At 40.1% G+C, this 24,378-nt stretch overlaps 1 protein-coding gene across 3 annotated transcripts in view; it reads left to right on the forward strand.

Annotated features, from left to right (window-relative positions):
* Positions 1-24,378, forward strand: part of TLN2 (talin 2) — a 196,189-nt gene that overhangs the window by 5,304 nt on the left and 166,507 nt on the right. For all 3 annotated transcript variants that reach the window (XM_017506174.2, XM_037730528.1, XM_037730529.1), the window contains exons 5-8: positions 1,020-1,162; positions 2,847-2,974; positions 18,904-18,967; positions 20,642-20,746. In XM_017506174.2, the coding sequence (XP_017361663.1) occupies positions 1,020-1,162; positions 2,847-2,974; positions 18,904-18,967; positions 20,642-20,746 (440 nt within the window). The remainder of the gene's footprint in view (positions 1-1,019; positions 1,163-2,846; positions 2,975-18,903; positions 18,968-20,641; positions 20,747-24,378) is intronic.

The raw sequence follows: 24,378 nt of genomic DNA on the forward strand, positions 1-24,378 counted from the left end.
TATTATTGGAAAGTCATTTTCTATAGCTACACAGTTAATATGTGGAAAAACCAGCATGTAACCCCATGTGTCCCTAAAGCCCATGCTGTTTGCACCTTACTGCCTGACCCTCCACTGAAAGGGTCTCAATTTATTACCCAGTCCACCTGGACTTCTGGCCTCTTTCATTGTATTTGTTCTTTTGGCTGCATCGCGATGACATCATTATTGCTATTGTGTTTATCGATCTTCTGTGAGGCTCTTGTTTCTTCTGACCCTTTCTGCGTTTTTTATTCTTTCTGCCTAATTCAATCTGCTGTTTTATACTTCCTTCCAAGAGACTTTAGTAGAAAAATCCCAAGGATGGACTATTATGTGCAAGATACTCTCCCAGGTACTGTGGGAGATGTGGGAGACACGTTTTGTGTGCTCAGGTTGCTTATAATCTAGAGACGCTGGTGAAAAGGACTTCACCCACAGTGTGTTTTAAGCCCAGAGAGGAGTGTTGGAGTGAGAGCTGTGAAAGTGTAGAGGGGAGTGATTGATTCCTGTGCACACAGATGTGAGGACAGAGCTCTCAGAATGGCTGAGATTTAAGCTGGTCCATGGCATGGTTCTGCCTCCCCACTTTAGTGCTGTCCCCCTCCACTCCCTCTATACTTTGATTTTCTTTCTCTTCACTACTTGAGGTCAGAGGTAACTTGTTATGCTTAGAGCCTCTAAATCATATTACCAGCTGAGGCTGGAGTATCCGCCCTCCACCCCGACACCAGAGAGGCAGCATATTATAAATTCAGTGTAGTGCTTTAGCTAACTTTAGGAATGGCTGGGAATTTTCTCCCTCATTTCCATTTTGGCTGGTCATTTGGTAGATGTGAAATTATTTTGCATAGCTGAAAACCTACGATTCTAAGATAAGAAGTAACTATAACTAAATGTCAGGATTATAGAAATCTACGTCACACTGCTCTTTTGGTAAACCCCCTTTAATGAAGAGGAAAAATAAACACAGTTCTGTTATATGTCTTGTTGTGTTGCAGTAAATTGGCTAGATCATAGCCGAACGTTCAGAGAACAAGGAGTAGATGAAAACGAAACGTTGCTGCTTAGACGGAAGTTCTTTTACTCTGATCAGAATGTAGATTCGAGAGACCCTGTGCAGCTGAACTTGCTTTATGTTCAGGTACAGTATTTACTGCTCAGCCACTGAGGTTGATGAGACTGCAGGAAACTCCCGGCTGTATCTTGTGGCGAGCCAGAGGGTGGCGCTGGCTTCTACCACGTTTATGGCGTCGTTTCCAGCAGACGCTGTTCGTGGGTCCCACGTGTGTTTGATTGTGGTGCAGGTTGATAATCTACTTGAGCAGCTGACCATCCGGAGTAGGGCCTCCCTATGGCTTCCCAGATTGTGACCTGGTAGCCAACACTGTCCCTCTCTGCCGGACTTTGAGAGATAGTTATATTTCACTTACCTGGCTTACCATTTCAAATGCACTAAAAGCCTTAGCCGGCATCTTAGAATGCAAGAGAATATTGGTCAGAAAATCAGGCCTTCTCGTTAACTGGATGGAAGATATCCTCTTAATAACCTTTCATGTCTTTACCCTTATCCAGTTGTTTAAACAGACAAGTCATTTAACATGTCTGAGTTGCCATTTCCCAGTCTGTAAGATGTGGGCTTTGCACTGGATTGTCCCCAAAGTTTCTTGTGGCTCAAGGAAAACATCCTCCATCTTTGTCCCCTCCTACCAGCTTCCTTTCTTCCTTTCGTTCCCTCTCTCCCTTTCCTCTCCTATTTATCCATCTAGCTGCCCATAGAAATAATGTAGAGGTTGGCAGACTATAGTCATGCCTTTGGCCTGTATTTGTGAATAAAGTTTTATTGGAACACAACTTACATATTCAAGTATCACATATTGATAAATTCCCTTGAGGATTATATAATTGTTACACATACCATCTGTGACTGTTCTCAAATTCAGTGACAGAACTCAGTAGTTGTGACAGAGACCGTGTGGCCCACAAGGTTTGAAATGTTTACTGTTTGGCCTTTTAAAGAAGTTTCCTGACCCCTGAGTTAGTGGATGGGAGGATGGCATGGAAAGAGGGCCAAGAGGAAAGAGGTGGGAAGGCCAAAAGGAGAGAGATAGCAGGGCCGCGAAAAGATGCTTGTTGGCTTAAGGCCCAGAGCAACAGCTGAGTGTTCATCCTAGGGCGGCGTGAGGTCATTTAACTAGACAAAGAAAAGGCAGAAGGAAGACGGGGGAAAGCAGTGATGGATGGAGAACTGGGAGGAGGAGGTCAGACCCAGCAAGCTCGTCATTTTAAGATGCATTCGCCTGTCATTTCCCCTGTCTTCAGTATTAAGTTTTTGTCTGTGTGTGTGTATGTGCATATCACCTTTCTTTCTCTCCTATTACACTGGTCTTTATCTGAGGATGGGGATCGGGTTGATTTTACCTCTAGATATTTTGCTGCTAGCTTTATGATTTAGGATTGTAAAAAGTACACTGTATTTGTCTTTTGGCCTCTTTGAAGCTGATCATTTTGTATGAATGTCCTTTGCCTCTTTTTCTTTTTATAATCACTCTGCCTTTCTGGATTGTCATCAAACTTTGCTTTTGCTGTATGGAACACCTCTAATGTTTTCCATTTACAGGCCGTTTTGGACAGAGGATTGTTTTTCTTTTGCATTAGTTTTCTCCCATGAGGTGATCGTCCACTGTGTCCTGCACACGTCACCATGAGTCGGCTGGCATTGTCCCCTGCTCCACAGAGAGCGTGTGCTGGGCCATGGGAATGTGTTGATCCAGAGAATGTGTCGTTCCCCCAAGCCTCTGATGCTTTTCCTTCCTCTTGTGTTTCAGGCTCGGGATGACATCCTGAACGGCTCTCACCCTGTCTCCTTCGAGAAAGCTTGTGAGTTTGGTGGATTTCAAGCCCAGATACAGTTTGGACCTCATGTAGAACATAAACACAAACCTGGATTCTTAGAGTAAATGACATTTTGTGTCTCTCCTTTTCTCTTTTCTCCCCTCTTCTTTTCCTTTCACCTGTTTGTTTTTGAGCGAGGTATCTAAGATCATACCCTAATTTCAGTCAGTTGTGAGAGTGATAGCTGTTTGTCAATCAAGTAGATGACTAAATTTGCAGATTTGGGGGAAAGCAAGAGAAATTCAGAAGTTTTTCTTGCTGAATAGAAATTCAGTGATCTGGGTCCCCCTCCACTCCGTTTTTTTCCTTCTACTTCTTCTTAGTGCAGAGGAAAGCTTAAAAAAAAAAAATCCACTCCAGAGAGTCTCTTGTGGTCACTGTCATGCTTTACCTAGAGTGCAGCCTGTAGGAGGTTTGGAAGTAGGGCCATGGTGTGAACGCCAGCGGGGGATGGGAAGACATGAGCTTTCCTGTAGGATGTGCCGGTCAGCATGAAATGTGTCCAGTAGGTCATTCATTGTATTGTGCATTCAGTGTATTGTGTTCAAGTGTATTGCGGGGAGAAGATAACGGAGAGGCTGCTTTGGCCCTTGACCCTACTTTTACTTTGGTGGAAAGTCATTGGGACCAGAATGTGGTTTTGTGTAAGAAGAAAACCTAACTTGCCTTCTGGTGGCAGAGAATGCCTGGCCAATATGCTGTTTGGTCTGAACTGATTTGTTACCCCCGAAAAAGCAAAACTCTGCCTCGGGTGAGTGAATCCCAGGGAGCCTTTATAGGGTGATGCTGTGTCCTGCAGTGTGCCACACATTGTGAGCCTGAGGCTGTGGATGGCTCTGAGCAGTTCCTACCACCTGCTTTGTTCTGTATTCTCCAAATGAGTCAGATGGCTGGTGGTCCTCAGGGCCCGTTTTTACCCCACTAGGCTGGCTTCCTTCCTCAGGAGCCTTGGGAAGCTTGCCTTTGTGTTGAGCCACCTCTCGAAGGCCATGTGCACAAGTTCCTTTAGCAGTTTCCACCACATTCCCACCTTCTGGCCCCTCAGATAAAACTGATGTCATCAGCCTGAGGATTATGGCCACGGATATTGAGGAATAAACACCAAGAGCTAGTGAGGCCTTGGAGGAAGCAAAATTTTGTTTCTGTTTCTAGAGTGACTGGTGACCAATAGAAAATAAAGGGAAGACTGATGAATCCAAATAATAGAAATATCACGTTGACCTATTGTTAGGCTTTTGTAGCTGCGATTCTGTGTCTCCCTGGTAGGAAGGAGATCCAAATGTAGCCATTCACTGGGTTCCTGTATTGATGATGATACCACCCTGGTCATTTTATTAGCTCACTTTGTCCATAGCCCTGGGCAACTAGTTCTCAGGACTCCCTTGTGAATTGAGAACATGCTATTCTATTTGATAGAAATGGAAGAAGCAGGAGAGAGAGAAGCGGCTTATTTGCTGTTACCTAAAGAGGTTATCTGCAAATAGCTTCTGACTTCTAATGCTGGGCTCTCATTTTCAAAGGCATTCATACTGTCAGTGAAAGGCAAAGTTGCCCCTTTCCCTGGGCTCCCACTATGCAGCAAAGGTGCTTACAAATGGGATTACAAGGTGCTTTTGTGTATTTCCTAGTACTGTGGATTGTACTAGCCACATCATTGTGAATGTTACCTTACAGCTGACTGCCTGTGTCGACATTACAAACTAATATCAATAATATTAGTATTGGTCTTAAAATTATGTACTGCAGTTTCTGGTCCTGTTGAATGCTACACACTCACACTCCAGCAACCGTATTCTTCTCTTAATAATCTGAGACAGAAAAAGTTAAGCAACTGCACTGAGTTCATTTCCTTTTTTCTAAGATTAGAATATGAAGTTTATGCCTGTAGTGTTACCTGTTCCGTTATTCAGATTCCAAATTAAAGTAAGGTAGTTATGTCTGGTGGCAATTATTTTTCCTTATGAATTTGATTTACTTTTTAATTAGACCAAATCTTGTCTAGGTAATGAGGCATTTTTATTTAATGTAGATATTTAATTATGTACATTATTGCTCATACCATGCAGGTAAAACTTCTTGAGGGTGTAAGTCCCTTCTTAATTAAAACAAAACAGTGAGGCCATATTTTGCTGATTTGTAAGTTAGATAGTCAGATCCTGTTTTTGCCTGGGCTGATCTGGGTGCCTTGCTGGGCTCTCTTTTACAGCCTTTATGTCTTTTCCAATCTAGCTTTCATAGGTGCAGTCTGCTTAAACAATTTTGGGTTTTAAAAGAATAATGAGAAGGTTGGACTTCTGACAGCCAGGCTGAAGATGCAGCCCCTAGAAATATCAGTAACATAGTTTCTGAGGCGGATACATAGGGATGTGAACAAGAGTATATCTTTTAATTTTTTGATAATTTGCTCAGCATTTTTGCTCAGAGCCGCAATATGGACTTCCTTCCTTCCTTCCTTCCTTCCTTCCCTCCCTCCCTCCCTCCCTCCCTCCCTCCTTCCCTCTTCCTTCCTTCCTTCCTTCCTTCCTTCCTTCCTTCCTTCCTTCCTTCCTTCCTTCCTTCCTTCCTTTCTCTCTTTCTCTTTCTTTCTTTCTTTCTTTCTTTCTTTCTTTCTNCTTTCTTTCTTTCTTTCTTTCTTTCTTTCTTTCTTTCTTTTCTTTTCTTTTCTTTTCTTTCTTTCTTTCTTTCTTTCCTTCTTTCTTTCAACGGAGTTTTGCTCTTGTTGCATGGGCTGGAGTGCAGTGGTGTGATCTCAGCTCACTGCAACCTCTGCCTCCAGAGTTCAAGCAATTCTCCTGCCTCAGCCTTCCCAAGAAGCTGGGATTATAGGCACATGCCACCACACCCAGCAAATATAATATTTTTAGTAGAAACAGGTTTCTCCATGTTGGTCAGGCTGGTCTCAAACTCCCGACCTCAGGGGATCCAACCGCCTCAGCCTCCTGAAGTGCTGGGAATACAGGCGTGAGCCATTGTGCCCAGCCACAGTCATTTTTATGAGATTTGCTTTCAACTTTCTTCAGACTCTCCAGTGATTTCTGGATTTGGTATTTTAGTGAAGGTACTCATTTAGAGAAATGAAAATCATCAGAGCCTAAAAGATTTTCAGAGTTTTCAGGGACTTAAGGATTATTTAATATATCCATCTCCTCTATTGATGGGGAAAATAAGTGCTAGAGGGAGACAGAGACAAAGCACAGAACAGTCAAGTCTGGCAAGCCAGAAGAAACCTAGGTCTCCCAGATTGAGTCTGATGTGCCTTATCTCCATGACGGTTTTCCTCAGGTCACCTTCAGAGGGTCCTAAGAAGGGAAATTTTATTGGTGCATGAAGTAAAAACAACACATAATCTAGTAATCAGGTATTTGCTTTATGATTTTCTGTGATCAGAAAATGCTTGCAGAAAATATGGCATGTGATGTGGATTTTTGTACAAATGTGTGGGGTTCATGTGAAATTTTGTTACCTATATGTGAGCCTGGTGTTGTTCTTTAACTCATTGAGGACTTGCATGTGTTTTATTGTGCCAGGAATAGGGAAGATACACGGGAAATACTGTATACTAAGTCCTTGGTTTTGTGAATCTACAGTCTGTGTGGCACATAAATATATGAAATGGTTATTATGCAGAACCAAAACTTGGCTCTGATCATTTCAACACAGTCCAACCTTTTAACGATGTTTTAAGTGCAGGATGGTCTATTTAGGAGGGTGAAAGTTTATTCAGGAAGTTGAAAGTTTATTCAGGAAGTTGAAAGTTGCAGTGCAGGCTGTGGGGACTACTATGGATTGTTTCTAGAAAGGTAGGAAGAGTATCATGCAAGAAGCAATGTTGATTAAAGAAACTGACAAAGTAGAAGGTAAATCTAAAGAACAATTAACTCTTAAAAATAACAATAACAAAATATAATAATTTCTAGACTAATTTCTAGACCCTTAAAAACACTGTGGAAAAACTTTAAGAAGTGAGTGGTTAGAGTAAAAGCCTTCTGTAGACTGTGTTTTATTGGAGAAGATAAGAGTTACTGGTAAACTTCAGATATTAAATCAAGTATACATGATGAAATTGAAGGTGACTCGGTGACCGATACGAATGTTCAGTATACAATTTTTTCAACATTGTGTCCTGTTTGGAATTTTTCATAATAGTTGGGAAAGAAATAAAGATAGCCTAAGAGAATAGACAGACTGTATATAGAAACAATGAAAGAAACCAGACTTTACAAGTTCTTTAATAAAATTTTACTTACTGGTCAAAACAAACAAGAAGAAATAATCTGTGTAGCTTTCAAGCCAGTGGGGGTAGGAGGGAAGAAATGGAGACAGCTTGACCATTAAAATAGGAGTTGTGCAGGGTGGCTTATGGAAACAAGGTGAAAAGAAGGTATGAATTAGATATGGTAATAAACACTTTTAAATACATTAGGCATCATACCAAATATAAGTAAATGAAATGCAGCAATTAATAAACAGAGATTCTCATTGAATGGAATTATTTTTAAAGTCCAGGTCTGAACTGTTTCTAAAAGTCACAGTTTAAGACGAAGAACAGAGAGAATAACAGAGAAAAGTTTAAATGCGTTGAAACTGATACCCCAGGAAATTCCTACTTAAATCAAAGCTGGACTAGGTACATTTGGTGTTACACAAAATAGACCCTGAGGCAAACAAAGCATAAGTCAAGATAGAGAAGATTATAAAGATAGAAGCACTAATTTATCAGGATACTAAATAATTGTGAACCTGCAAATGTGCTTAACATTGTATTAAATGGATATATAGGAAAAATAGACTACATTACAAAAACTTCACATGTACGATTTTAGTGAAGTAATTTAACATAGTTACCTCAGTGAATGATTAGTAGAACAAGATCAAAATAGAAGAAAGAAAATATTAAAAAGAAAGTAATGAAATAGAAGCCACAGAAAATCAATAAAACCAAAAGCTGGTTCTTTGAAAAACGAAATAAACCTTGGGTAAATTTGATCAAGGAAAACGAAAGAAGGAAACAGCAAAATAAGGTAAAGAGAAGTTAAAAAGCAGTTGAGAATGTGATAAACTTGAAACCAAAAAATGGAAAATTTAGAAAAATGGGTAGTTAGAAAATTGGGATAAATCTATAATCTTGAAATAAACTGACTTATCAGTTTAAAATATACCAATCAAAAAACAACAAATTAACAGTAGGCCCAGGCTATTTCAGAAAATAAACAAAAAGGTAAAGCTCCTCATCTTCATTTGAAGCTAGCTGACTGTAATACCAAAATGAATACAGACATTAGAAAGCTTTTAAACTGAATATAGATGTCTTCCTCACAAATGTTATTAAAATATTATCTAAGTCCACCGTGACATATGTTCATGTGTCAGTGCAAGTTAGAACTAAATAGTATTTCTTTAAAGGATACAAAATTCATTTATTTAACAAATTTGTTGAGTGCCTTCTATGTGGTAGACAGTGGGCAATGGAGATACCGCAGTGAAAACCACAGTCCAACATTCTGCCCTCATGGAACCTAAATTCTAGTGCAGAGAGGCAGATGATAACTAATACGTAAGCAAAATACGTAATATATTGATGATGAATGCTAAGATAAAAAAGCAGAAAAAAGGAAGAGGGAGTGTGTGTATTTTAAGGGATTGAGAGGAAATTTGACATTTTAGAATGAATTGGCAGAAGACACATCTTAACAGTAGAAAATGTGTTTATATACTTTACCATGTTAGTTTTTTTTTTCTAAAAAAGACTATATGATTGTCTTAGTTACTGGAGAGAAAGAATTTGATAAAATGAAATAATCTTGATGACAAAAATTAAAACTGTATGGCATGCCAGAAATTCATGAAAACGTTCTTAGTCTACTAAAGGATGTCTATAACAAGTATCATAATTAATAGTTTAATATTTAATTTTCATGTCCAGAAGGATACCTGTTACCAGTGCTTCTTATCAACATGATACCAAATATCCTAATGAGTGCAATAAGGAAAGAAAAAGAGCTAAACCATATCAGGATTGGATAAACAAAACTGTCATCAGTTACAGGTGATAGTATTATCTACATAGATAATCAGTCAGTCTACAGAGAACCTTACCAGAATTACAAGACCTTTAAACATGGTTTCTTGGGNAAAAAAAAAAAAAAAAAAAAAAAAAAAAAAAAATCAACATGTAATAGCAAATAGTATTCTCATACAAATCATCAAAGAGGAAATGTAATTGTAAAAAGGGAGTTACCTTTTACAGTAGTAACAAAAAGTGTAATTTACCTAGGAAGACAGCTCAACATCTCACCAATAAAATGATAAAAGTCTGTTGCAGAGCATAAAAGGATGTCTGAGTAAGTGAAGTAGTTTGCTATGTTAATGGGTAGGAAGACTTGATATTAAGTAAAGCACTTCTACCCAAACTTAGATTTAGTTCAATTTCAATCACTTACATAATAATCAGAAAGCTTTTTCTCAATATGGACATCTCAATAAAGCTGTTAAAAATTAATATGAACTAATCAAAGCTCAAGAATGGTCAAGGCTAATTGAAGATATATGAAGGACTCATACAACTACCACAATTTTTTATAAAGGTAAAGTAATTAAAACGCTATATTATTGTCATAAGGCTATATAGCAATTCAAAAGTAATCTACGTTTATTAAAATTAAAATATCTTATTAGGCAAAGACATCACCAAGTTAAGAGGAAAACTCCAAACTGGAAAAAGGAATTTGCATATTTGCCATGAATATTCCAAGATCAGATTAATATCCAGAAGATATTAAAAAAGAAAAAAAAAATCTAAAAAAAAAAAGATCACCCAGGATATCAGTTGGCACTTTAAAGAGGAGGAAATGTAGTTGGCTTATAAAGACATGAAAAGATGTTTAAGTTAATAAGTGATTCAGAAAATGCAAAATCAAAAGGGTTAGAGCATTTCATGTCCCTCAGATGGGCATATATTTAAATGTGTGAAAACACCAAGGTCCTTATAGAGGAAACCAGCTATTTCAGAATATGACTCTGTATTTAAAAATATGTACACAAAGAAAGCAGGATGTATCATTGTTTATAGATATAAGGAATTATAGGAAGATATTAAAATATCTGTGGAAACTAACTTCAAAAAAGTGGCTACCTAATAAAGGATATGGGACTCCCGCTCATTCTATAATCTCTAGTAACAGAAGAGAAGTAGCAATCATGAAGTAAATATGGCAACATGCCAACATGTATTTCTCCTTGGCGGTAGGTGTATAAGTTTTAAGGCATATACTTTTCTATAATTTGAAATGTTTCACACTCAACTTTTTTTTTTTTTTTTTTTTTTAGACAGGGTCTCACTCTGTCACCCAGGCTGAAGTACAGTGGCACAATCTGGGGCTCAAGCAATCCCCTTGCCGTAGCCTCTCCAGTAGCTGAGACTTCAGGCATGCATCAACATGCCTGGCTAATTTTTGTGTGGGGGTTCCTGGTTTGATGCCCAAGCTTGTCTTGAACTCCTGGGTTCAAGCAATTCAGCCTCCCAAAGTGTTGGGATTACAGGGTTGAGACAGCACACCCGGCCCACTTAACATTTAAAAAAAAAAAAAGGTTACAGTAGTCTAGGCTTGAGGTGATAAAAGTTTATATTCATCAAAATTGGCTATTAACACGTGGCCAAGGCAAAAGTAATAGGCACCGGAGGCCAGACAGAAAGGTTCCATGACTCTGCATATTATGGGAAGAATATGGTCCAAAGGCTAAGGGTGGGCAGGCTTAGGAAACCTCTCTCATCCTTGACTACCACAGCCTCCTCTTCCTGTTTGGGAATTCCTTGGAAGTATTTTACCATTTTACCGAGAAAACAAAGCAGTCCAGGGCATGAATCTTTGTTGAGAAAGAATTCACAGTGGACTTGGAAATTTTCCCCCACAAACTCAAGATAATTCTACTGTCAACAAGCAAAGCTTTTGACCCAGTAGGAGGCCTTAAGCCAGTTTTTCACTTGGTCTCTGTTCAAACCCATATTCCTCCTTTGGAGTTGGTCATCTGTGTTCTTTTGTCGGAATAATTTGGCCATTGATTCTGTTTTCAAACCAGAAAGCTGGCATTTCAACTTTTGTTTTCATCAGCTCCCTTACGTTGTAATCTTCACAACCATCCTCCCACTAAGTTAAAAGTAAAATGCAGTAAAAAGCCACTTGCATACTTTTAGCACTATGGTTTTCTCCCTGTGAGCTTCTCTCTTGTGTTTCTGACAGCCCAGAGCTCTCCTATCCTTTCCGTTTTGGGAGGTAGTGACCATTCAATAGTGTCTGTATTGTTTTAGCCAAGCAGTCTTCTGAGGTTGGTGCTTATCTTCCCAACTACTTTCAAACTCCAGAACTTTTGAACCAGGAACCACTGAAGGTATCCAGCCCTGAGCTGTCCCTGAGTTCCAGGGTGGTGGTGTGTCCTTACATTAAAGGACATTTGGATTGGTTCAGGATCACAGAACTGCTGTGTGACCAAGATAGGTCTTCAAAGCCAGTTCCTATGTTTCTACCATGCTGATGTGGTTTGAATGTGTTTTCTCCAAAATTTGGGTGTTGCCAGTGTGATAGTGTTAAGAGGTGGGGCCTTCAAGGCATGATTAGGTCAGGAGGGCTTTCCCTCATGAATGGAATTAAGGCCCTTAGAAAAGAGGCTTCATGCAGCATTCAGCTAACTTGCTCTTCTGCTTCTTTGCCTTGTGAGGACATAGCCTTTCTCCCCTCCCCAGAGGATGCCATCCTTACCAGACAGATGAACCTGTCAGTGCCTTTACCTTGGACTTCCCAGCCTCCAGAACTGTGCAGAAATAAATTTCTGTTCTTCATAATTGAATTATGAATTATAGAATTAAATATAATTGAATATAATTAAAAGACTGGTCATTACCCAGTCTGTGGTATTCCTTTGCAGCAGCACAAACCAACTAACAAGCTGTTTTCACTTTCCACTTTTTCTGGTTTTCTTTTTTTGAGATGGAGTCTTGCTCTGTCAGCCAGGCTGGAGTGCAGTGATGTGATCTCAGCTCACTGCAACCTCCACCTCCCGGGTCAAGTGATTCTCTTGTCTCAACCTCCCGAGTAGCTGAGACTACAGGTGTGTGCTACCATGCCTGGCTAATTTTTGTATTTTTAGGAGAGATGGGGTTTCAACATTTTGACCAGGCTGGTCTTGAACTCCTGACCTTGTGATCTACCCATCTTGGCCTCCCAAAGTGCTGGAATTACAGGCATGAGCCACAGCACCCGGCCTTACTTTCCACCTTTTTTTTTGCCACTCTAAGCATTTCCCAGCTCACTCAGTGCTTCCTCCCACCTGTATTATCACCTCACTTCACCAGAACTCATTCTCGGTTGCAGACATTTTGACATTTGAGTCTGAATTCAAATCCAAGCGTGTCTGAATCTGTAATTTGAGCTTTCAGCCTACTGTGTCAGTGGTTCTCCAACTTGAGTCTGATTGGAATTATCTGAAGGGCTTGTTAAAAGATGCCTGGCCTCACCCCCAGAGCCTCTTATCCAGCAGGTATGGGGTGAAGCCTGAACACTGGCATTTCTATCACATTCCCAGGTGCTGCTGATGGTTCTGGTCCTGGGGCCACACTCTGAGAACCTTATGTGATACTAAAATTGACATGTTGTTAATCATTTGGTGACTCAACATCAAGGTTGGAGGCAGGATCCTGGGTGTTCCACCATCCTCTGGGTGATGCTGTCCCTCTTGTACCTCCATTATCCCTCCCCTCCATTCCTCCACCCTGTGCTGGGTGGACAATCTACTACTTTGTATGTTCATTTGGATTCCCTCAGCTCTCACAAATGAGGCGACATCCCTTGTTTTCAGTTTGTATGAGCGATAACACTCAGGTTGGAAGCCTCTGCTTTTCAAGTGGTAAAAACCAACTTACAGACAGGGTGACTTTCCTGTAGTCATGCGTGACTTGATGGCAGCCCTGGGACAGATAAGAGGCAGTTCATGTTTCCCCCAAATCATAGCTGTCTCCTGTGTACTTGTAACTTATGGCCAGACTGGGAAACATCTTTGTAACTTCTCTTTTGGAATTACTTGTAGAGGCAGCTTAAATTTTATATAAGAAAATGAGTTTTGATTATATACATACACAGTGAAATAATATTTAGCCTTAAAAATGGAGATACTGCCATTTGTGACAACATAGATAAACCTAGAGTACATTATTACGTCCTCTGAGTGAAATAAGCCACACTTAGAATATACTGTGTGATCTCACTCATGTGGAACCTTATAACAAAGAACTCAAATACATAGAAACAGTAGAAAAGCGGTTTCTGAGGGTGGGGAAATGGGGAGATAGTGGTCAAAGGGTACAGAGGCTCAGTTACGTAGGATAAATAAGTCTGGAGGCCTCATGTTCCTTGTGTACAGTTGATAGTATTTTATGCTGGAAATTAAAAAAAGTAAATTTTAGGTACTTTTATCACACACATAAAAACTGTGAGATGATGGGTATGTTAATTTGCTTGACTGTAGTAATTCTTTCACTATGTATATTGTATGAAAACGTCACGTTGTATACTTTAAATATATACATTAAATAACAAAATTGCAAGTCATCCTTCAAAAAGTAGAAAATGAGGTTTTGGTGACATCTGTATTTGAGTTCAGATCCTGCTCCCCCAGATGTGTTAAATTCCCTTCCCTGATTCCACCGGCTTCTGTGTGTTGGTGGCCACCACCTGGTCTTCATTGTCATAATCTGATTGTTATTTTATTCCACAGGGACTGAAATACTGGTCATGTGGGATATTGTTTGACTAAAGGCTAACTTGGAGGGGTCACAGTGTGTAGTGGCCCAGAGCATGGTCCCTGGTGCCCACGGATGAGACAGCATGTGGGCTGTGACCTTGGGCACCTTAGCCTCGCTAAGTTCAGAGTCTGTGTGTAGAATGGGGTCTTTGCTTCCTACTGGCTTTTGTCAGAACTCAGTTAATCTGCTAGTGTTTGTAAAGCACCTGAAACAGGTGTGTTGGCCTTCAGTAAATGGCAGCTCTTTTAATAGTAGAAACTCTCTCTCCACCTGGTTTGGACTTTGGTTAGAGAGTCCAAAAAGTTGTTTAAAATGTAGAATCATAACAAGTGACATCTACCCCTTGAAACCCTTTATTCTAACATTGAACTTACACATTTGTTGCTAGTGTTTTGATGTAGGGCCAAGGTTTTTCCTTGTGTAACTTTCCTGTTGGGATTTCCACAGTGGCTTGCATGAATTATGCATAATGTATTATCTGTCAGGGAATTTAAAGACAACCATGAAGCATTCTGAGGACAGAATATCTTTAGAGTTCCATGATTTTTTTTTCTTTTCAGTATTTTACAGTTGTCTCATCTCTGTCATTTAATACATTTTATAACTTTTTTTTTTCTTTGAGACACAGTCTGTCACCCAGGCTGGAGTGCGGTGGTGCAATCTCAGTTCACTGCAACCTCCGCCTCCTGGGTTCAAGCAATTCTCCTGCCTCAGCCTCCCGAGTAGCTGGCATTACAGGCACCTGCCACCACCCCCGGCTAAATTTTGTATTTTCATTAGAGACGGAGTTTCATCATATTGGCCAGGCTGGTCTTGAACTCCTGAACTTGCGATCCACCTGCCTCAGCCTCCCAAATTGCTGGGATTACAGGCGTGAGCCACCACGCCTGGCCAATTATTACCTTTAGGAAGAATGCAATAGCTCAATTTTTATACTATTTCTGCAGCTTATGAGCTATGTTATTATATCACATAATTATGTGCTGTCCAGCCAGCTGCAACAAATTGAAGAACAAATACAGCAGACTTGACCAGAGCAGAAGTCAGGGTTTGTGAGAGGAGTTTGTTGGCTGCAAACTTTGAACCTCTCATGGATCTTAGAGAGTCTACTAGAGATTCATGTACTAACTTTACTGGAATAGAGAATCTGAATTATGACTGCATTCAGAAAGGGCCATGTTTAAAAGGCTGGCAGTCAGGTTTGGTGGAGAAGTGAGTTCTCAATACACAGTTTGTAGACGGCTGCCCTTTGAAGGTGAGAACATTTAAGGAGAGAAGGGGAAGGATTTTGCTTGGCTAGAACTTGCTTAATTAGGGAACTTTCCAATCAGGTATGACAATCTGACCCATTTTTTTCTCCGACAAGCCTGACAGATTGCACTTGTATACATGTCCCAGATGTTAGGAGCCTTCCAGACTCAGGTTTGGTAATCAAAACAACAACTGAGCCGGAACTACTGCACTGCTGGCTGGCAGGCCTTAATGACACCCTGCCTGCTCCCTCCCGCTTTGTGCTGACATGGCACACACGGCCGATTTACTGGGGAAAATGCCTGCCACACGCATGCACACACTCTTCATATCTCAAAATGGTTTTTAAACTCCCTACAAACCGATTCTTGAGACCTCAGAGCTAACACCTCCAGTGCACATTCTGATGTTGTTTTCAGTAACGCCTGAAGACTGCACAGGAGGCAGATTCAGCTGGGCTGGTTTGGCGGAGTGTGAATGGAGGGAGGTTGCTGCAGCACAGGATTTTCTTGCCATAGATGGTCAGCACGTTCCACCCCTGCTGGGCCCCTGGACACCACCATCTGGTATTCTTCTAGTGACAATCATTGCTCTGAGAGAATTTGACATGGAGCCCTTTTTGGGTGCTTTTGGTAACCTTAACCAGGGTGTTGCTGATGGAGGAGCCATTGTCTAGAGGCTGGCAGCAGTGGTCCTCTCATGATGCCACTTCCTTTAAATGGGCCCCTGGAGAAAGCATGAAGCAGCTGTGTGTTCATGTGGACCCTCTCTTGTTCTGGGAGGTCAGAGGCTCTCTGCTACTTACCAACAAGTCCTGTGCGTTCAGCTAAGCCTTCACCTCTCTGAAACTCAGCTTCCTCTTTTCTGATGTTGGCGTCTTCTAACTGTCTCTGAATCATTCATTTTTGCCCATGAAGTTGCTTAATGATAATCTTAATGTCTAAACTGCTGCAGAGTAGATATTTCTTAGATCCCTTCTGCTGATGAACTTGGAATCTTCTCTTTTATTAGTGAAATCATACACTCTTTTCTTTTGTCACTGGCTTATTTTCCTTAGCACAATGTTTCCATGCTGTAGCATGTTTCAGTACTTCCTTCCTTTAGATCCAGATGATTTTCCTTTGTATGGAGAAACCACATTTTATCCATTAGTTGATGGACTTTTGAGTTATTGTCATCTTTTGGCTATCATTAATAATGCTTCTGTGAACATTTATGTTCAAGTTTTTGTGTGGAAGTGTTTTCATTTTTTTCTGGGCATATATCAAGGAGTAGAATTGCTGTGTAATGTTTTAAGGAACTGCCAAACTTTTTTTTACAGCAGCCGTACCATTTTACATTCCTGGCAGCGGTGTGTGAGGGTCCCAGTTTCTCTGTGCCTTTGCCAACACCTGCTGTTGTCCATCTTTTTTATTGTGGCCATCCTAGTGGGTGTGTAGTAGTATCACATTGAGGTTTTTCTTTGCATTTCCCTCGTGGCTAATAATGTTGAACATACTTTCATGTGCTTATTGGCCATTTGTATCTCTTCTTTGGAAAAATGTCTGCTCTTGTCCTCTGCCCGTTTTTAATTGGGTATTTGTCTTTTCATTATTCAGTTACAAGTTTTTTTAATATATTCTGCTTATATTATAATTTCCTCATATATAATTTGCAAATATTTTCCTCCATTCTATGGATTGTATTTTCACTTTCTTGATGGTGGTATTTGCAATTTAAAAGCTCATAATTTTGAAATAGTGCAGTTTATGTTTTTCTTTTACCACTTGTGCTTTTGGTATTGCATCTAAAGACTTTTTGCTTTAATCAAGGTCATAAAGATTGACTCCTGGATTTTCTTCTGAGTTTTATAGCTTTAGCTATGACATTTATGTCTGTCATGGGAGGTAGGGGCTCCTGTTTCTTTTACATGTGACCATCCTGTTGTCCCAGCACCACTTGTTAACAAAAGTATTCTTTCTTCACTGAATTGTCTTGGAACCCTTGTTGAAAGTCAGTTGACCATAAAGGTGAGGGTTAATTTCTGGACTCTCAGTTCTGTTCTGTTGACCTATGTAACTGTTCTTACATAATCACTGCACTGTCTTGGTTACTATAGCTTTGTAGTAAATATATTTCTTATATCTTTCTAAATTTATTATGCCCTCCTTTTCACCACTACTACCAAACTATTTATTTTTGAAGAAACTAAGTTATTTTTGTAGAATTTCTTGTGTTTGGGTTTGGCTAATTGTATCCTGAAGGTTATCATTGAACATGTTTCTCGATTCCTCTTTTTGTAACTGGTATTTAGATCTAGGGGCTCAATTAAATTCAGTTTCAATTATGTTTTTACTTATTCTTTATTGACAAGAATACTTCCTAGGTGGTGCTGTATACTTCCTTTTGTATCAGTCGGGAGGCATATCATATTAAAATTGACTATTGGGTTTAGATGTTATCAGACCAATCCATCTATTATAAAGTTGCTGATCAACTTATTTTTTGGTCTTGTAGTCATTGAAATTTGCTTTAATCTGTCAGTTATTTCATTAAAAGTTAAAAAATAATGATTTTGGACTTTTGTTATTTTTTCTACATTTATTAACTGTGATTCTTGCCCTTATTAACATATAGAAACATCAGAATAAATACTTGTTTCTTTCCCTTCATTTACAGTTTTCAATATGAGTTGGGACCTTAGCAATCTCTTAAGGTGACCAATGATTTTTTTAAAAAAGTCTTTGTGGATATTAAGTATCTGTGCTTTAACTTGCTGCAGTCATCCTTTTTCTGAGCCTCAAATTGTCCCATCACTTGGTATTAATTATATAATGTCTGGGATTTGCTTCATAATAATCTGGGGGAGGTCAGTGGGATGGGGAAATAGATGAGTCATGATTGAGTTGATAATTGTTGAAGCTGGATGGATGAGTTTATTATTTTGTTCTCTCTTTTTCAATATAAAGTTTTAAATCATCCAATTTTTGGCTAATGGGAATTCATTGATGTTGAGAACCAGCCCAGCCCCGTACATGGGTGCCCTTAGTCCCAGCGGTGATGAGAGATTGAGAAAAGGAAAATAAAGATAGAGACACAAGAGTACAATTTACAGCATGGGTCTGGGGACCAGTGGCAAGCTTGGGAACTGCATTGGCCCTGGGCTTTTGGCTCCAAACACATCCTACTTATATATAATGTGATACCCTAATTGTAGTGTGTGTGTGTGTGTGTGTGTGTGTGTGTGTATGTACACGAGGGAAAGTGGATGCTAATTTTAAATATTAACATTTTTACCAACAAGTCTACTATGGTTTATTTTGTCCATAATATCCTATAAGGAATGTATAGTCAAAAGACTATTTTGCAAAGTTACTTGAAATAATTATTCTCCCTGTAGTTAACACTGTCAACTTAGTATACTGTTTTAGTTTGCTTTAGATTTTCTAGGTGTTGCTTTTTTTTGTAATTTCATGTGATTCTAAAATGAAAACTATAATACAAGAAATAGAGTTTAACTTTTATTCTTGTTCCCTTCTCCTTGTTTTTCCCCTCTTCCATGGAGAGCCATTTTTATTAATACTAGGTTTATCTTTGTTTTATTTTTTAAAAAATATGTAGACAATAGAAAATAGTGTTTTTAAAATAAAAACTATTTCTTTCCTTTCTTTCAAAGGGTAGCATACTATATACTCTTGTGCTCCTTTTTTTTTTTTTTTTCCACTTTACAGTAGATCCTGGAAATTCTTTCTTCTTTAAATATGTTAGTTTGACCTTTTCTATCATACTAGTTTTATGTCTGTGCCCTTATTCAAGTGCATCGTAGGATCTAGCAGTCTGTTATTAATTACTCCATAAAATATTGGGGGACATAGTGAGTTAACTGTGAGCTTTATCAAACATTGGCTTTGCTTCTCATCATAGAACATGATAAATGCCTTTCCTTTTTAAATGTCTCTCTCTCTTAGTCTAAAGGAATTCCTGCCCAAAGAATACATCAAGCAGAGAGGAGCTGAAAAGAGGATCTTTCAGGTATTGGAAATGTACAGAGCTTTATTATTCTCCTCACTCCCATTCTCATTTATTAGTATGAGGGGGCCTCTGCGCATGATAGTTTTATACCTTGTGCCTGTACTCTCATATGATAAATGATTAGCGACTCGAGTAAAGAAGCTGACAGTTCTACTTTGAGCAGATTTATTATCTTAATCCATATTTTCTTGCTAAAGGTTACCTAGCCCTTCTGAGAAAAATGTGCATCTATTTAATTTCAAAGGCATTATCTTGGTAACATTGAAACAAGGTTATAGACCGTTAACATGCACTGAGGAAGGAGTTACAAGTAGCCTCTTTGTCCTGAGATTTGTTTTTTGAAGCTGGCATTTGGAAACTAGTGCCTTTTAAAAATCCAGGATTATTCTAAAAGTCAGAGACTTGGTCGGGCGCAGTGGCCCACACCTGTAATCCCAGCTCTTTGGGAGGCTGAGGCGGGTGGATCACAAGGTCAGGAGATCGAGACCATCCTGGCCAATATGGTGAAACCCTATTGTGAAACCTGTCTTTACTAAAAGTACAAAAATTAGCTGGGTGTGGTGGTGCATGCCTGTACTCCCAACTACTCTGGAGGCTGAGGCAGGAGAATTGCTTGAACACGGGAGGCGGAGGTTGCGTGAGCCGAGATTGCACCACTGAACTCCAGCCTGGCGACAGAGCGAGACTCCGTCTCAAAAATAAAACAAAAGTAAGTCAGAGACTTTTCTAGTCTACGCAGCCAGTAAGAAAAGCCCTAACATCAACTTTGCCATGAGACACTCTAAGGAATCCAAGATACCAAAGTCTTCTTTGATCCTGAAATGTAAATATAAATTAAAATACAAATTTCATGTGTATAAAGCATACTTTTCCCCAGTATTGTTTCTGAGTAGTATCGTGTACAAGCATGTCGTATTCTTTGGAAAATGATACCGTTTTGTTGTTGTTGTTGTTGTTGTTTTAAATTGAGGCAGAGCCAGGATGGAGTGCAATAGGGCAATCTTGGCTCACTGCAACCCTTGCCCCTCTCCCCTGCATCCCTCAGGTTCAAGTGATTCTCGTGTCTCAGCCTACCAAGTAGCTGGATTACAGGCACATGCCACCACACCTGGATGATTTCCGTATTTTCACTAGAGATGGGGTTTTGCCATGTTGGCCAGGCTAGTGTCGAACTCCTGATCTCACATGATCTGCCCGCCTTGGCCTCCCAAAATGTTGGCATTATAGGTATGAGCCATCACAACTGGCCAGTACATTTTAGATGGTTGTTAGAATGATGCATCACTTGAGAAGAACATTTTTCTTGGTATCATTTAACCTCTTGGCTCTGAACCATTTGGGACATGAAGTCCTTTGCAAATGTGATTTAGTTATGGACCCTGATCCCACCACACTGCATGTGTGCATGAATTGTCACATTTAGTTGTAAAGTAATGTAGGCTGCTTGGCCTTAAACTCTGGTCTGAAATCCCCGTGTTAGAACCTTCTGTGTGCTTTGATCCTTGGTCAGCAGTTGCCTGTATCATGGAGGGGTCTCAGACACAGATAGACACAAACATCACTTAATGATCATTCCTAGCCACTGTGTCCACTGCGTGTAGTAACTACCTCTCTCCAGGTCCACCTGCTGGCAGAGATGCAATAACTGGTCCCTGGCTACTGTCACTTTTGCAGGAGCATAAGAACTGTGGAGAGATGAATGAGATAGAAGCCAAAGTCAAGTACGTGAAACTTGCACGGTCCCTCCGCACATATGGCGTGTCCTTCTTCCTGGTGAAGGTGAGTTGGGCAGAATGGAGAGAGTGTTCGCCTCAGCCACGTCTTTTTTTCCTTTGTTCAAGCATTTGCTGTTAAGCCTGTTTTGACCTGCTCACCCCCAGCATTTGGAGGTGGAACATCTGTCTAGTGCTGACCTGCGTTTAGCTGCAGCACAGGCTTCAGGGATATGACCTGTGGGCTGTGAGTGAGCCCGGCTGTCCAGGAGCCTCTGGGCAGCTGGGCCTTGGCTCGGATCACTGTCAGGGGCAAAGTCCCTGAAGGAGTGGGTTCACTTTTACTTCATACTCCTTTCCTGACAATGTTTCATTTAGGGCTGTCAAGAGTCCTGTGGACTAAGTGAAGGCTATTCACCAGTGCAGACCAAATTGAATTCATGGGGTAAATGTGGTCCTTAATTTGTATACTTTAAAATAGGACTTTGGATTTTATGGCCTTCAGATGTGTTTTCATGGGAATTGTCTCTCTTCCTACTGGAGGAAAAGAGGTGTGTCTTTGAAATTGCACCTGTGAGCAAGCCCAGGTTGGCCCTTGATGGGTTCCATCTTCACTTGACTGACAAACCTCTGGTTATCTTTGTTACCGCTTTGCTTTTCCTGACATCAGGAAAATGATACTCTTTTTAGTTGTCTTAACTATTAGGTTTCACTGATTTCTACTTGTTTTGCTTTGACCCCTTTGGCCTCTTGCCTGGGGCCGTGGAGAAAGCTCTAACTTATAGTGAGTCTTCTTGTGTTGCTTTCAGCAAATGGGAGCAAACCAGTCGTGTTGCTTCCAGGAGCTGAAGTTGGAAAGATAGAACTGACCAGACTAAGAAGGTGTCTTTCCCCACAGCCAAAGAGAACTGCAAAAGAAGAAGTTATATTTGTCCTTTAAGATGTTTTTCTTGACTCTTCTTCTCATTGGAGCAAGCTGCCTTATTTGGGGAGAGAAGATATCAAGATGTTATATGCCAGAAAGACATATGCTGCATGCTTATTATTAATACATCAACAAAACTAGCTTACAGTTTTACACCCAAAATCGCTAGGCCTTTGCAATGAAGAAAGTATATGTCAGTCACCTTGGTTTTTTTTTGTTTTTTGTTTTAAATATTAATCACCTGGGTGCAGGTGGGCTAAAGCCGAAAAGGGCGTTAGCCGAGTCACCTTGTTTTTAAGAAAAGTAATTGAGAGGTCGAATTTTTTTTTTACATTTAGTGGCATTTTAAAGTATCAGTGAATTTTTGAATGGCACTGATGCCATCTAGGTAACAATGACTGCACTTAACCAATATTAATAATAACAGTAATAATGTTCAGTAAATAGCCCTCCATCAAGCTTATCTCATTCAAACCTATCAGCAACCCAGGGACAGAACTACTACTATTATCTCCCTCCTTTTTTTGGAGAGAGTCTTGCTTTGTCACCCAGGTTGGAGTGCAGCGGCATGATTTTGGTTCACTGCAACCTGCGTCTCCCTGGTTCAGGCAGTTCTCCTGCCTTAGCCTCCCAAGTTGCTGGGACTGCAAGTGCATGCTACCATGCCTGGCTAATTTTTATATTTTAGTAGAGACAGGGTTTCACTGTGTTGCCCAGGCTGGTGTTGAACTCCTGAGCTCAGGCAGTCTTCCCATCTCAGCCTCCCAAAGTGCTAGGGTTACAAGTGTGAGCCACTGTTGTCTTCTTTGTATAAGTGAGAACACAGAGGCCCAGCTAGATCCAGTGATTCAGTTGGGGCCATAAGGCTAGTAACTGAAGAAGCCAGGACTTGAATTCAGGTTTCCCTGATTCACAGATGGTGTTCCCAGCCTCTAGCTGTACTGCCTTAGCTGTCGTGACCCCATTTGAGAGGTAGTCACCTGCTTCCACTGCTCTAGCTTCCCATCTGTGCCTTGAACACATGGGGAGATCTGCTCATTTTAGAAGGCGCACTTTTCATTCATTATTGTGAAGGGCATCCAGTAGTAGATGAGCTCCAATGCCTTGCAGGGACAAAGATTAAACAAATTTTCATCGTGTCCACTGGTAATGGCATCAATTTCCATTTATTTTCCTGAGTTTCTCTGTAGTCCTTTTGGTACGAAATTCATCTCTTACACTCACATCATCTTCCATTAATACCATCAGGCTTCACACACAGTTGGTTTCAGTGATGTGCTAAAAAAAAAAAAAAAAAAAAACTGTTGTGCCTCTTGCATGTAGGTCAGTAAATTCAGGATAATAAAGAACATACAGAAAACTATAATTAGAAAGGAAGAGAAATTGAATATCAAATTGTAGGAAAAATAATTTGTTCTCCAAAGACAATTTAGAGCTAAGAAAAATTGGTCCATGGTCACTAGGATAATTTGAGAGAGAGCAAAGATCTGGTTATAGCAGGGTCTTGCAGATTTGATTAAACCAAATCTCTTTTTGCAAAATTATTTAAGGCAAAAAAAGAGCATGAGAGATTTTTTTCCTTTCTTCCTTCCTCCTTTCTTTCCTTTTCCATTTCCTTTTCCTCTCTGTCCTTCCTTCCCTTCTTTCTCTATATTTTTTTAAAATTACAACTCTTTGAAGAGAAGAGAGGATTAAGAAAGTAGGCAGCACTTGCAACTTCTTTTTTTTTTTAGACAGAGTTCTGCTATTGTTGCCCAGGCTGGAGTGCAATGGTGCGATCTTGGCTCACTGCAACCTCCACCTCCCAGGTCCAAGTGATTCGCCTGCCCCAACCTCCCAAGTAGCTGAGATTACAGGCATGTGCCAACCATGCCTGGCTAATTTTGTACTTTTAGTAGAGATGGGGTTTCTCCATGTTGGTCAGGCTGGTCTCGAACTCCCAACCTCAGGTGGTCCACCCGCCTCAGCCTCCCAAAGTGCTGGGATTAGTAAGCATGAGCTACTGAGCCCAACCAAGCAATTGCAACTTCTATATACATAGTAGATATTAAAATTTTTATTAATGTCACTTTCTACAGTGTTAATAGCATATTGCTTACTTTAGTGTTTTGCTCAATTGTTTTTGATATAATTTACTTGACCATAGTTTGCCTTATTTTAAAAATGGTATAACTAAAGAATTCAGGAATGAGTCAATATTAAGAATTAATGAGCCTTCTAATCAGATCAAGACTTTAAATAAGAAGGTATCATATGACTTTTATATAAAGTCACTAAGGTGTTTGATAAAACAACATCTTCTCATTAAAAATTCTTTAAAATGCTGGAATATAAGTATACTTGCTCACCATGATAGAGGATCATCAGTATCAAACCTCTCATTAGTATCATACTTAGTAGAAGTGCTAGAGAGAAATCTGTAACAGGCTGTACATGGTGGCTCATGCTTGTAATCTCCCAGCACATTGGGAGGCCAAGGCAGGCAGATCACTTGAGGTCAGGAGTTCGAGACCAGCCTGGCCAACATGGTAAAACCCTGTCTCTACTAAAAATAGAAAAATTAGCTGGGTATGGTGGCACACCTGTAATTTCAGCTACTCTGGAGGCTGAGGCAGGAGAATTGTTTGAACCTGGGATGTGGAGGTTGCAGTAAGCCAAGATTGCACCGCTGTACTCCTACCTGGGTGATAGAGCGAGACTCTGTCTCAGTGGAGGGAGGAAGGGAGGGAAGGAAGGAAGAAAGAAAGGAGGGAAGGAGGGAAGGAGAGGGGAGG

This window comes from Cebus imitator, unplaced genomic scaffold (assembly GCF_001604975.1).
Source record: "Cebus imitator isolate Cc_AM_T3 unplaced genomic scaffold, Cebus_imitator-1.0 Scaffold350, whole genome shotgun sequence".
Classification (NCBI taxonomy): Eukaryota; Metazoa; Chordata; class Mammalia; order Primates; family Cebidae; genus Cebus; species Cebus imitator.